Source organism: Fusarium redolens, assembly GCF_020744475.1.
Source record: "Fusarium redolens strain MPI-CAGE-AT-0023 chromosome Unknown BKA55scaffold_20, whole genome shotgun sequence".
Lineage (NCBI taxonomy): Eukaryota > Fungi > Ascomycota > Sordariomycetes > Hypocreales > Nectriaceae > Fusarium > Fusarium redolens.
The window spans coordinates 585,784-601,190 of NW_025763683.1; the positions used below are offsets into that span (position 1 = coordinate 585,784).

Consider the following 15,407-nt stretch of genomic DNA (forward strand, 5'->3'; position numbering starts at 1 on the left):
TCTAGTTAATTTCATCTAGGACTTTGAACTTTAAATCTAGGACTTTTAGACTAACAGTCTGAATCCTGAAGATAAGGGGGATTCCCAATTTTTCCAACAGTTAAGGGACACCAACGCATCGTCCTTCCTAGACAACTTCTTGGAGGAATCCCTTCAACGTTCGGTCATGTGCTCAGGTAGGACCGCAGTTCTGGACCCTCAACACATGAGACAGGATTATCAAGCGGAATATTAGGGCGAGTGGCACAGATGAGTTAACTCCCAGGGTGCATTATGTTGTTTATCGTACAATATGGCTAAGACTGCAGAAAAGAAATCGGGGAAGAAATCGGGGAAGTATTGTCCCTCGTGAATATGTTACATCATCCCACGTAGTCCTTCAACTCCTCCGACTCCTCTAACATAGTGTTGAACGAGAATGGTGCAAACGGCCAACCTCCAAACTCTGCGAACTTCGAGAAGGACTCAACCCACGCCAATCTGAGCGAGTGCAACATGGCACTCGTACCCTCCATGCACACCAAAATGGCAATCGCTACAAAGCTTGTCAGTGTCGATCTTGTTGCAGGGGAATTGAACACTGAGCTTACTGAGGAGGAACCATATATAGAAACAGACGACAATCATAATGACGCCGACAACGCCTCCCGTCTTCAAAGCAGGGCCGAGAGTCATGTTCCAAAGTACCACACTCAGTTGTTGATGAGCTAGCGACAAAGCCCAGAGACGTAGGTAGGAAGCAGTGTGGGAAACGCAGTTCAAGCAAAACTCTGTAGGTACAGATTAGGATTCAATGCCCCCTCGATTGCAGATAAAGCAGCAGCTTACCAATAGTGTGGATGACTTGGTGAATCATGACCTCGCCAAACTCAAACTCCTCGTGATCTTCACCAATGTTCTGGGTAATCATTGCAACACCCTCGCTCTCATCGTCGCCGTCTAGGGCGCTAACACGGGAGGTTTCGCCGATCTCACGATACCCGGTAGCACGGGCACAGTTGTGATCCCAACGGAGAAAGAAGGGCTTGAGGAAGAGCAAAATGGGGACCTGGGCAAAAGCTATTAAGAGCAGAATGACCTGAACATATTCTTGGCCAGCGTACAAGCGCTCGTCAAGGGTTCCAGGCTGCAGGAACATGTAAATCAACATGTTCAGAAGGCTAGGCGGCCGCGCACCAGTGTCGAACCAGTCCACCGACCACTTGTAGATAATGCAAAAGACGAGGTAACCAAAGATAGCCTGGAAAAAAATCATTTCGGGAAGGAAGTTACCCCAGATATCAATAGGCTTCTTGAGATGTCTCGCATTGATGTAGGAGAAGCAAAGCGAGTAGGTCATGTGAGCCCAGCCAAGGATGATGCTCATCTTCATCTTGTAGCTGTTGCTGAAGAGAAGATCGTTCTCTGTTCCATGCCATGCCCAATCTAGACCGAATGGATAGCGGTAGCCGTCTTCGTCTAATGTTCCAGAAACAGGCATTTCTTCTTGCCCGCCCCCCGGCTTGTTGAACCTCCAAGCGCTGTCAAATAGGGTCATAGGCTTGGAAAAGACGTCATTGTAGATGAGGCCGGTGAATAAAGAGAAGATGGCCATAACTAACGCAATGTATCGGCCGTAGAAGATCATGGCGAACAGTTCGAATGAAACTTTCTTCAGATGCTTCTCCCAATAGATCATGGCCAACGCAGCAGAGAGCATGATAACAGCGTGTCCAAAGTCGCCAAACATTACAGCAAAGAGGAAAGGGAAGGTGACAATGACAGGCATTGCCGGGTTAACCTCCTGATATATGGCTGTACCATACGCATTGACAATGGTCTGGAAGCCTTTGGTGAATTTATTGGTCTTCAGATAAGTAGGTGGCTTCTTGTTGGTTCGTATCTCATTGATGATGGACGTGACGGAGAGGCCAGCTCGGTTTGTAACGTCCTGGAGAGTAGTTCTAATTAGAGGCAAATCCTTCGTGGGACACCAACACTCAGCGATGAGGGTCCCGCGGGTAGGATCGCAAGAGAACAGGTTGAGTGTGGTGTATACAGCTTTCTCTTTTGCAATGAGCACCATCCAGACAGACAGAGACTGCGCAATTTGGTTGAGCTCTGCCTCAAGAATAGTCTGGGTATTGTGAAGGACGCTCTGAACGTTCTCGAGACGATTGTTCACCGCGTGAATCTGATCACGTCGGAGGTCGCTATTCTCATCGACATTGTATACCTCACCTTCCATAGATTCAGCTATCTTCCGGATCTTTGCGACAATCTCTTTGCTATGAGCGAAGATGAGAAAGACATTCCTCTTGATAGCCTCGTTACTCGTAGGGTCAGTCAGCGGCTCCGGAATCTCCGACTGTTTCATGTACAGGTTGCCACGAAGAGTTCGCCAAAGAATCCGCTCAAAGGTAGCACACCGATCCCGGGAGATGACGCCAGCGACGAAGTTGATTTCTATGCCGGAATATAATCTCTCGACGTCAGGCGCAGCGTTATGCACCTCAAGGTCGGAGAGCAATGGCGCGTCATCGTTGTGTGTAGAGGCTCGAATCTCCTCCACGTTGCCGAGAGCGCGATCAAAGAAGCCACCAGCCTCCCACAGTACCCAGCGCCATTCAATGAGGTCACGCTCACGCTTCTTGAGGGTCACGTAGTTATCGTTCAGCGCGAAGATGCGCTGCTCAAGCTTCTGGCTTCGCCCAGCGAGTTGGTCAATTTCCGAGATAGACGGCGATGCAAGCCTCTCAGCATCAAGGTCAAGTTTTCGAAGTGTGATTCCGGCCTTTCTCATCTGCACATAGAAGTAACCTGCTTCCTGTCCCGTTAGGCCGAATACTTTCCGAGGGTTGCAACGACGTACGCAGCTGTCGTTCGACATTGTGAAGGCGTCGGATCTCCCGGGCGAAAGTTCGCCGAAAGGAGCTGACATTCTCATTGAGCTGAAATGACAGATGAGTAGCCTGTATCGAGGGCTTGGTGTGGGCATGGAGGCTTACGTCGCAGAACTGGCATAATCCCAGCTCGCCTAGGGCAGTGACAACCTCCCGATCGATGTCGTTGGAGACGTACAGTTGCACCATGCTCATGTCCGCCGAGCGGAATGAGGTATCCTGCCGTAGAGCCATGGTGATGCAGCCTCGGGGCATGAAGACCCTGATTCAAAGGTGTGGTGTAGCTCGTTATCGAGTAAAGGGTAACCTGTTTCTTTACATCGTGGTTGATCCATCATTCAAATCAAAATCAATCAAAAAGCCCTTGCAAGTAGATGTCGATTTGGACCAGGCTTTGTCTACCCCTATGCCTGCAGTGCGGGGTTGGACCCCTGCCTTTCACCACAGCGGTGCCCCACCCCACTTCGTCACCAAGTGGTCATTTTGGCAACTTTGTGTTCCACCACCACACCCTCTCTAGTCAGCGGCGAAAAGGCATAACGCTAATATGTAGTATCAAACGCCCCTTGACGCCAATGTTTATCTTCTCTTCGTCACGCGCTATTGCTGGGAGGTGTCACTGTGCGCGGACGCATGGTGAGGAAACAGTGTAGCAGTAAGGACATGAATGTAGCTCTATGACAACCAGCCTCTCATCGCTTGATAAGCTGATGGCGAGGTTCAGCCTGTGGGCCATGGAAGCCATCTACGGCAAAATTCAAGAACCAAAGGCCTGTTAGAAACGGGGCCATCTTGGTGAAGCTCCTGGCGGTCATTGCCCAGCAACATCGCGCTGTAACAGTCTATGAAACTGCGCAGACCTCCGTTGAGGGCGGTTAAGTTGGGTAACTCACTAGGAATCATGCTATTCCACCGAAATTCTGGTGTAACACGAAACCGTTTACTGGTGGTTAATTCTGGATTAAGAAACCATCTTGACCTCGCCAGCAATATTTACGGAGCCGTTATCTCCTGAGTTGTCATAAGCCTCCAAGTCGTACCTTGACCCACTGAACCGCACGTACGAGAAAGTGACCAGGACTTCGCCTGAACAAGAGTCTAAGGAGTTGTCGCCTTTTGTAATGGGTTAACCTCAATTTTGACTAGGTGAGCTGGTTCGCAAATTTAATTCGTTATTCCCCTTCTGTAATGACCTTGTCTCACTGCTCGATGTACCGACTTCTATTTAAAATCTGATTGGCCTAAACCCCCTCTTGTGACCGCTTTGGAGGCTTATGACAACAGAGGAGATAACATATCCGAAATACCTTAACGTGCTTGATAAGCGAGCGCCGCAGATAAGCGAGCACCGCACTTTTCCCTCTTATATTACACTTTTTATTTGATTAATTAGTTATTAACTAAATAATATGTTATAACATTTAAATAAAACTAAGATCCTTCTTGCCCTTCTTGCTCTTTAAAATGACTTAAAGTAAAGTATTTAATACGCTATAAAGATATAACTGTCAGACATTACGTGTATTCGGTTCATTGACGTGAATTGGTGTATTCATGTTGTGTTCTGTTGAAATCTACCCCTTAGAGGTTTTACCATTTCGGTTGTAATTGTCAAACATTACGTGTATTCGGTTCATTGATGTGAATTGGTGTATTCATGTTGTGTTCAGTTGAAATCTACCCCTTAGAGGTTTTACCATTTCGGCTGTAATCTTAAAGTATCCCTGCTTGCACGTGAGACCCCAGCACCTGTTCAACACACCCCCCCAGACTGGCCATCGTGGCTCAGTCTGTGCAGTCCGTATTCCTATTGTCAGGTTGGCCATCCTTCCGATCCCTTATTCGGCTCTTCATCCATCAAGCTGTTCCTCTGCTCTGACAAAGTCCTCCGCAGTGAGCTCCTTGAACCTTCTCTCTTGAATCTTATCGTTAATATCCACTAGGCCAACCTGCATGACGAACTTCTGGAACTGCTGAGCGGGTAATGCCTTCGTGAGGCCATCCGCAATCATCTCGGTGGTGGGAATATGCCGGACCGAAATCCGGTTAGCGAGTGCTTCCTGGCGTAGCCAGTGGTTATGGATGTCGACGTGTCGAAGTTTGGTCTGCAGGAGCGCCACGTCGGAATTAATAAGCCGAATGGTCTGCGCGTTATCGCACTGAATGATGATGCTTCTGTTGTCAAGGGTCACGCCGAGCTCGGTGATTAATCTGGAGATGAACATGGACTCCTTCGCAGCCTGCGCAAGTGCCAGCAACTCCGCCTCTGTTGTAGAGGTAGTCACGGTGTCCTGCTTGTTGGCGCGCCATCCAATAGTCCCTCCAAATAGCTTCATCACGTAGGCTTGCGAGCTCTTCCGATCGATTGTGTTATCGGCAAAGGAAGCGTCACTATACACATCAAAAGTGTCTGTTCCGCCGAGTTGTAGTGCGAGTGCCCTGGTGTTTTGCAGATACCGCAATAGGTGGTCCAAGGCCTCATGGTGATCGTCGCTCGGGTTCATATTGAATCGACAAAGTCGAGAAACAGCAAAGGCAATATCGGGTCGAGTGATTACTGCCAGGTAGAGCACTGATCCGGTCTTGCGTTGATACTGCTGTATTGATGCTGTTGATGCGCGCTCTTCGTTCGGAAGAAGTTCTTTCGTGGTCATTGGAGTGAGGGAAGGCTTTCCCCCTTGAATCCTAAAATGACTAGTGATCTTATCCACGAATGACGATTGCGACAGCCAAATCAGACGTTGGTTTCGGTCGCGAATAATCTCAATTCCAAGAAACCACTGTAGCGTATCTCCTCCAGAGAGTTGGTACTTTTCTCGAAGCTTGCCTATCGTCCATTCGACCGATCTTTGATTGGTCTTCTCGTAGGCAACAATGAGGTCGTCCACATAGAAGAATATCAATATTCCTCCTTTCGAGAGACAGCATGGCTCGTGAGGTACAGACTTGAACCCAATGTTCGTAAGGGTGGTGGTTAGTTCCTTTTGCCAAAGTAATGGTGACTGGCGCAAGCCGTATAGTGCTTTCTGAAGTTTGAGGATCAGGCCAGGCTTTCGGTAGCCTCCGGGCATCCGCATGTAGACGTCCTGTTTCAGTTCAGCATTGACAAAGGCGTTGACGACATCATACTGGAGAAGTTCTAAATCAAATCGAGCAGCTATAGCCATGAGTGTTCGGAAAGATCTGCCGGCAAGTGTGGATGCATAGGTATCCTCGTGTGTCGACTTGGCCTGTTGATCGCCTCGTACAACGAGCCGGGCCTTGCACTTGGTGAACCATCCGTGCTTGTCGAACTTGTACACATAAACCCACATGCAGTCCAGGAGTTCCTTGCCTGCGGCTTCTTCTCTCTGAACCTCACGCCAGGAGCGCATTTCTTTATGACTTTCAAGATGAGTCTTTTCTGCCTCGCGGAATAGGTCACCTAGTGGATGGTTCTTGAGGTCTTTGTGCCTTTTTGGCAATATTGGCATGTCTCGCCGGTGTATTCGGCGTTGGCCGTCACCTAAATCTGTCAGCTTTGCAGATTGTGTTTTGCGATTGGGAGAATCCATCAGCTTAGTAGATTCCCGTCGACTTCCCGTAGACTGAGGTTCTCTGCTATCAGGGTGGCAGCTGGCCGAGCTCGCCTGCTTCTCGAGCTTCCGCTTACTCACCACCTTGCCATTCCAGGTCCCTTTCACAGATGCGAGTCGACCGGCATTAAATGCGGCCTCCCAGTAACTGCTCGGAGTTGAAATGACACGAAGGGCTCCATTTGCGCCATCTCGTCCCGGGGAAGTGCCAGCGCTAGGTGGGACATGCACCATCTTGGCAGCTCGTAACCGAGGGGGGTTTTCCCCCTCCTTCCTCACGGGAGGTTCTCTGATAGTAGCGACCAGAAGGGCAGCAGGCCGTAGAGGGCAAGTCTCCGGGGTCAGGTAGGGAGTGAATCGAGCGGTCGTGTAGGGGTGATCAGTCCCGTCAGGCTCTTCTCGATTGCGATCTCCTACGACTAGTGTCCTGCCAGTCTCACCCTGCGTAATCGTGGGATCACGTTCAAACCCTCTATGTGGATAACTTGCAGCCTCCCGCTCAAACGCTAGTCCTTCAGGCAAGGCGCTTAATTCCTCGTCTTCTTCTTGCGTAGAAGCATCCAGATTGATGCTAGATCCCTGTGGGACCTCAGTATCAGTGAGATGCTGAATAAGTTCTTCCTCGTTTAGTTCTTTTAAATCATCCTTGAGGTGTTGGACATCCCCAGAGAACGTCTCCTTCTCGTTGAAGATCACGTCTCTAGTGGAGATGACCTTGTTGGTCAACGGATTCCAGACCCTGTAGATGTTTGTCGAGTTATACCCGACCAGGTATCCTATCCACCCTCGGGGATTGAGTCGTTGTCGCCGATTCTTCTTTTTCAAAGCATCGGTCGTCATCGCGAAGGCTTTACAGCCATACACGCGTAGGTGTGTTTGATCGGGCTTACGCTCCGTGACAACCACGCCGTCCCTAAAGGCAAAGTAAGTGTAGAAACGCTCATATGGCGTCTTCCAATTGTAGATATACTTGGGTGTCCTATTGTATAGGTATACGGCAGCACGCCAGATCTCAACCCAAAGGAACGAAGGCAGCTTTGCTCCGATTCTCATCGCGCGAGCTTTCTCCTTGATCACACCCCCCGAGCGCTCTGCGCCGCCATTTTGACTTTGGGCATATGGCGCGGAGGGCTCTAGGCGCATCCCGTTTTTGATACTGAGGAAGTCACTTACCTGGTGACTATCCGGGATCTCGTTATCACACTCGATGACTTCGGGCCTACACTGGAGTTGTCGCTCTAGTGTTCTGAGTAGATGCTCAAGTGCACCGATAAGCGTTGGTGCAGTTCGATCTGGAAGATAATAGTCCCAGATATAGCCAGAGTAACGGTCGGTGACCAGCATAGCTGAAGTGTAGCCTGGATCCCCACTCATGTCGTGGAAATCAATAGCGAGTCGGATTCCAGCCTTCTCGGGTGGAACTCGTCTTTGTCGACGGACTTGGCGCTTCACCTTCGCCATTCCACAAGCATCACACTCAACCGTGGAGATCCCTCTGATCTTCACCCCCCGAGATTGGCCCACGAGGTGCTTGAGTGCTTCAGGCCCTGGGTGTCCAAGTCGAAGGTGCCAAAAGGTTTCGTCTCCACTGCGAGAAGGGCGTTTAGTCCAAGAATCATACTGTTTCCGTTTGGCTAGGAATGCTGCTGCTGTTGTTGACTTGTCGATATACTCCAGTACGTACTGGTCGAAATGATCCGTCAATGTGCAGAGGATTGAATCATCTTTCCTGCGGATTTGGTTGTTGTTCCCTTTGGTATCCCAGTAGTAGCCCCTTTTCCGCAACTGGCGGTATGACACAATATTGCATGCAAAGTTTATGCAATGAGCTACATCTCGCAATCTGAGAAGAGAGGGTCCTTGAGGTCCTTGAACGCGAATATCCACGTTCCCGTACCCGTGAATGGCCACTGGTGACTCCCCTGCGTAGACGAAGTCTCCAGACGGTGCCGGTCGGTAGTTGAGGAACCTGCATACTTCATTGAAGATATGGATTGTCGATCCAGAGTCAAGGATGGCAGAATGTCTGAGAGGGTAGGGGGCACAGTTGAAGGCTGCGATGAAGTTGTGCATCACTAGGTAGGTTGCCTTGACGTGTGCCATACCCCGCCCAAGTCACTCGTCCTGAGTGGTTCTGTCTCTACTTTTGGACAATCGTTTAACTTCCTCCACCAAACCAGTATCGTTCTTGAGACGGTCATTTATTAATCGTTGTATCGCTTGGTTGGGCTCCCATCCTTCGGCTTTCTGGGCTGGGAATAAGTACCAGCAGCCTTTCCAGTCATGGAAACCTAAACATCCTCGACAGGTAGGGCCATCCGGGTTCGGATTGACGGTCGTCTCTGCTCGTTTTCGTTTTGTTGATACTCCTCTTCCGCCGCCTCGTGCTCTACGCCCACGGCCTTGGCCTCGCGTATCTCGATGTGCATAGGATGTTTCGTCCGTCGCCCAATCTGAGGCGTCTCCTTGGACTTCAATAGTGTCATTATCGCGGTCTGTGATTGCAGGTCTGTCGTTCCTGGATGCAGCGCCGTATGTGGCTGCGAATGCGCCTCTCTTGATTCCTGACGGCCTTCCGCTAGCGTTGGCCATTTTGGCTTCGTATCGAATGTCGGCAGCGACCTCTCGATAGTTGAGGGAATTATTGAGGATTTGAGGACGTCGGTGTTGTCGGAAAGTAGATGCCCAGCTGGGGAGAACATGGTACATTGCTCGATTCAGGTCTTCTGCCCAGCATTGTGCGTCAAGAGCATCAGGGACTTTCTTGCTGATCGCTTCGGCCATGGTCGTCTCCCACTCCGTGACCCACTCGTTGAGTTTGTTGATCTTCGGGGCTGTATGTACGGCTTTGTGGTACTTGTCGCGCGCTTCGGGTCGAAGGCGTTCGTTGTATACCACTCCAGATCTTCGTAGCTCCTGATACCACTTGTCTAATCGGTCTCCCGTGACGCAGGATGTTTTCTGATACGTGGCCGAGACCGTCTTGAGGACAAACTCGACCAGCTTCTGCTCCTGTTTCTTCGTCTCTCTATACGCCGTTTCTTTCAGAGAGTAGATCCTGATATCATGCTCGTATTCCGCTCTTCCTTCAGACGTCAACTCTCCGATTCGCCGGGGCGGTACGTAATCTGAGCCGGGCGTCATTGTGCCACTATCGGGATCGTCCGGATCTGCTTGTCTGGGGTAGTCTCGGATTTCTGGAAGTTCTGGTCGCTGAGGCCATCGGATACGATCGGTCGGATCAATATACTGCCACAGGTCGTAGGCGTGCGCCAGTTTCTTGAATTCGTTGGACCAGGAGTCCCAATCCTCCGGAGACGCGTATCTAATGGTCCTCTCGGCGTGTTTGGCCGACATAGTGATAGAATGAACCGAAAGTCGTATGCATTTGGGTGCGCGGGTCGCTGAGATGCAATTGAGACTCTTAATTGTCAAACATTACGTGTATTCGGTTCATTGATGTGAATTGGTGTATTCATGTTGTGTTCAGTTGAAATCTACCCCTTAGAGGTTTTACCATTTCGGCTGTAATCTTAAAGTATCCCTGCTTGCACGTGAGACCCCAGCACCTGTTCAACAGTAATCTTAAAATATCCCTGCTTGCACGTGAGACCCCAGCATCTGTTCAACAATAACTTATAAGATTAATAAGCAGTAATTATATTGTTGCTAGAATGGTATTTAATTATAATATAATATTATTTTGAATTTGCAGAAACTATCTAATCTAAAGGAATAGATAATAATCTAATTTATCTTAGATTTAAATTTATAAGGATTTCCCTTATAATTGCATTTTGTTAAAGAATTAGCTAATTCTCTGCTAGCTAACTATAATATATTACTTATTAGTAAGTGCTAGACTTATAACCTTATAAAGTAATAACTAGAGCTAAAGATGTATTTAATTTAGAAATAAATACTAGAGAGCTAAATATAAAGATTTAATTATTATTTATAATTAGTTTAGGCTTAACGTGTTTGATAAGCGAGCGACGCACTACACTGTACAGCTAAAAATAGCTTACCCTATAGTAATTTATACCTTAAATAAAATAGCTAAAAATATAGAAAAAGCATTTTTAGTAATAGTATAGTAATAGCTATAATATATATTTTTACTAGACTTTTATAAAAATTCTTTTATAAAGAAAAGCTTAATTATACAGTGTAATTTACAGTGTAAATAGATTTTAAAGTTTATAGCTATATAGGATTTTCTTAAATTTTTTAAAAAGATAAAATACCTTATTTTAAGACTTATCTATATGTTATTATAATTATTGCTATTTTAGACTTAGTTTGGATTTTTAAAGAGTTTTTTAAAAATGGGATTTAAGGTGTATAGGGTAGTGCGTCGCTCGCTTGACTGCGTCACTCGCTTGACTGCGTCACTCGCTTATCAAACACGTTATATAAAATATAATTATAAAATATAATATCTAATTAGGTAATATTTAGAACTTTAATAAGACTGGCTTTATAATAGGTATTATTATAGCTAGAATAGCTATTATAGGCTTAAAAAGGCAAGGAAGATTAAAATTAGTATAGCCTAGAAACCGGGAATAGATTACAGTTATTTAGGCAATTAATACAGAAGGTTAATTAATCGCGCTATTTATTATTAATATAGGCCAATATTACCTTGCTAATTAGTACTAAGAATGCAACCTTTTAGATAATTAGGTTATTATAATAAGCTAAAATAGCTAGATAGATAATAAGCTAAGTTTTAAGTAGCTAAATTATTTTAATTAGTTTATAATTAACTAATTAACTAGTCCTTATTATCTTCTAATCCTTAATAGTTATAAAAGCTACTACTCTACTAATTTTAAGAGATACTATAAGGATAATAAGATTATTATACTCTATATATCAGCTTATCTATCTTACCTACTCTAGCTACTTAATATTAGGTGCTTTAGAGTACTTAAAAAGGTATATAGCTAAGAAATAGAGTATCTAATTAGATGCTTTATAACTTATATTTCTAAGACTAAGTTCTTTCCTGCCTTTTATGCTACTTTTTAAGCTATTATAATAGAAAGGAATATCCAGGGAGGTTTTAGAGCTGTTAGATTTTCTCCTTTTAATCTAGAAAATCTAATCTTAAAGCTTAATATGCAGCTAAAGACCCCAATGCCTCTAGAAGAGGATATTAAACCTTTAACCCTATAGATTTTAAAGATACCAAAGATAATAATAAAGGCCTAATCTTAGTTAAAATACCTTAATAAATAAATCAAGTAGTATTATAATAGCTCCCTAAAGTTAATTATTTAAGTTATAAAATATTTTAAGAAAGAAATAAGTATAATAGTTAGGTTTCCCAAGGGATAAACTAGTCCGTACTAGGTTTATGTTAGTAGATTTATAGGGCAAAGGCTAAGCAATAGTTTGAAGATGAAGAGCAACAACAAAGAAAAGACTGCACAAGACGATATCTTCCAATACTCTCAACTGCAAGCTAAGTGTAGACTGCCAGTTAGGTTCAATTGAGACAGGGTCTTCGTCATAAGATAGAGAATTAAACGATCAGTTCAATGATATCTGATACGAAGGAAAAGAGTAAAAGTTATATATGAAAAGAAAAGCATGAAAAGCTAAAGTCCTCGGGGGAATCCGTCCCTTTATGTCTGTTACCACAGACATCCATCTGACCCCACTAACGAAGCTTAGACCTCTTACCCTGGAATGCTTGCTGCAACCGTCACAATAGTTAAGTGTTACGTCACCTGATAATTAAGTAATATATATTAGGCTTATTAATATAAGGAAGTCTTATTAATAGCTAGTAAGTTAATATCTATAAAAGTACTAATAAATATATCCTATATATTTAAGTGGTTCTAGGGATTACTAAAAGAGAAAGAGTAATCTATGGTTAGGATTACTCTGGATTATATATAAGCCTTAAGTAATTTAGCAGGGATTATGGTGATCTAAGTGATCTATCTGGAGGGATCACTGTAGTAGCAGGGTGATCCTTCCGTGATTGGGTGGAATTTGTAGGGTGTATGTGACGTGGCTGCGAGGGTTGTAATAATAAATATAATTATACATAAGAATGCCTTTGTAATGGTTGCACAAGCCGTTAAACCACAGGGCAAAAGATCGGGCCATAATCGCTATGCAAGCAATTATAGGTGTGCTACAGCTGCCTTATAGAAGCCTTACAGCGCTGTTACGGTAACCAATCATAAGAGCCTTATTAAGGGCTAAGAACTAAGATCTTTAATAAGTAAATAAGATACTTAGCTAGTATTAAAGTATAAAAAGGATTAAATTATAAAAAGAAGGGGTAATAATAGTAAAGGAAGTATAATAAGTAATTAATTAGGTAGATATTAATATATAGGTAGTAGTAAAATTATTAAAAAGTAATAGCTAAGGAAGGTTAATATAATTAGGTATTTAATATTATAGTATATATAATAATGCTAGGCATAATACAAGGACTTACTAAGTAGTTATTAAGACCTTTAGGGAAGAGTATAATAAGTAGTTTTAATTAATTAGATAGTTTATAGTGGTTCTAAATTAAATCCTAGCTTGAAGGCTAAGAAAAGTGCGGCGCTCGCTTATTAAGCATGTTATCTACTAACAAGAGCCCAAAGAAGCGGCCTATGCTTGTCTCTAAGCGGATGGGCTGCAGATACTTACCATTATGCCAAAAGCTGCAAGGCGGCCATGAGCACCATGCAGAGCCTAGCCACTCCCAGGGATGAGCATCTAGGAAGTGGAGCAATGTTGAGCAAATAGCGAGGGTTTTTTCATATGGCACCACTCTGTCATCCCCTGTCAATATTGGAAAATCCGAGGAACCCCTTTCCCTTCAGGATTCTGACTAACATTCTGAAAGTTCTAGAATTTGCCCAGTTTATGTTCTTTTTCCCCGAAAAAATGAAGGACAAATAGTTAAGACAAGGCTTCCAAGCACACCTCAGGTATCACCGCCTTAATATTCAATTTAATAGGAATAAGCCAAGATTAGATAATATTTATAGAATCCTGGAGTTAAGGTAGAAACCCGAAGAAGATGGATCCTTTTCCGAAAAGATTAAAAGGATAGCAAGTTGTTTTATAGCTTCCCTGTTCTATTTTGAATAAGACTTTCCCCAACCTTGAGTTGATAAAAATATTTAAGAACGAACCATATCTTGTGTTCAATACGGCACAAGGATCCAGCTTTTTCACTCCACTGTGATCATCTATCTAGAACTTCAGCTCATTTCTGGATCAATGGCTGGCCAGAAGTTAAGGTTGTCGATAACGATAGCTTTGAAAATGACAGAAACTTCCGAAAACAGGTGGAATTGAATACGGATAGTAAATTCGCTATAAGCCTAAAGCAAATCGCATCGGAACCGTGCAATACAGCAGGTTGCCCTCCTCAGTAGGCAGACTCGTACAGGCTTCAAAGCAGCGTTTGGTCAATCGGATCACAGAAAAATAAAGAGCGCCGGGCGTCCAGACAATCCAAAGAGAAAACAGCGAAGGACTGTCTGACGCTGGGAGGACCAGGAAATAGATTGCGAACCATTCTGTTTAAGAAAACGTTTACCTCGAGAGAAAACGATAACTAGTGATAGTATCTTCTACCAAATTGCAATTACAGTCTTCGTACCCAATGAACCTTGCACTGGTGGAGCAGACCTGTCATAATCACTTCATCAAAAGTAGAGGATTATAAACCGGAACAGCGATTACAGCCAGAACATTCAGTGAGGGACGTACTCCTAGTTAAAGTGACAGGAAATAAACAATTCCAATCATCTAGCATGTTACGAAGAATATCTGGGTCCGCGAGTATGGGGAAAGCTCGCTTGTGTTCCGCATCAACAACCCCCAATAGATCGCTAGCTCGGGTGCCATCGTCCAGTCGGGTCAATCTTTGAGCCTCATTGGGAACTTGAACCCTGCCGTCGGAACAAGGTGGAAGGGAGCTTTGCACCTCGGCCAAGGACCATCCATCTACTCCAGCGTATTGCCTCTTCGCTCTCCTCAACCTTCACCTTAAACGTCGTTTTGTTATTTTCGGAAATACGCTGTAATGAAGGATTCTTGCGTGGCTATTCATCACGCGCGGCCAGAAAGCAGTTCTGCCTCACAGCTGCTTGGACGCTTGTCCGATCCATTCGTAGCGTTCTCCTCATTTCCATGGTATGGAGTCATACAATAATAGCACAGACAACGCCGTTATCTTCTCTTGAGCCCATACTTAACTGCCGAGTCACACCAACGCGATGTTGGAAATCCTTCTCGCCTTACCAACTCCCCCATGATCAGGATTTGATTCCTCTCGGTGGCAATGGCAGGGCAAGGTTCCTAGAGACGCCGGATCAGCTAAGACTTCATTTCCGTCGGCTTGTTGCCTTGATTTCCAGACGCGAATTCTGATCCCCGATTAGCTAGGGGTGCCTAGTATCCAACTCTGGGCGATCCTTCCTTGACTCCTGGGTCCAATCTCGCGATTTAGGGTCGGCCGAGAGCCACATTTCCTCTATCCACGTTTACGGAGAGTAGAGCCCATTTGCCGTCCCAGTTAGGCCTCAGGTCTCGGAAACCATCCGTCCCTGTTAACAGTGTCTTTAATAAGCCTCAGATGTGAGCTCTAACCCATCGAACTTGTTCATCCCGGGGGGTTGCATTCAGTCCTTAGGGAGAAACCACAGAGACAGTTTGAAGACCCCGTGGCAGGCTGTCCCTAGTCAGCGTCAACCAAGGGTAGAAAAGCAGCATACAATCTTGTAGGTGAAACGGGTGGATGAAGGATTCGACCAGTTCCGATGTGCGCCGACGCCTGCTCCATTTGGAGCAGATCTACGGAAGGCCAAGTGAACGAAAGCGAGATACAGTTAATGTTGCTTATATTGCGCATTAGTGCTGAGTGAAAATATTGCTTGAATTTGGTTGTTAATTATTGAGATGAGAGTTCTTCTCG

The 15,407-nt window shown here is 45.2% G+C and overlaps 1 protein-coding gene across 1 annotated transcript; it reads right to left on the reverse strand.

The window, feature by feature from the left end:
* Window positions 1–362: 362 nt before the first annotated feature.
* BKA55DRAFT_524016 (V-type ATPase, V0 complex, 116kDa subunit family) lies at window positions 363–2,869 on the reverse strand (the record flags this gene model as incomplete). Its single annotated transcript, XM_046188691.1, has 3 exons — window positions 363–535; window positions 591–770; window positions 829–2,869. The coding sequence occupies 3 exons, from the start codon at window positions 2,867–2,869 to the stop codon at window positions 363–365; spliced, it is 2,394 nt and encodes a 797-aa protein (XP_046043692.1).
* Between the last annotated feature and the right edge of the window lie 12,538 nt (window positions 2,870–15,407).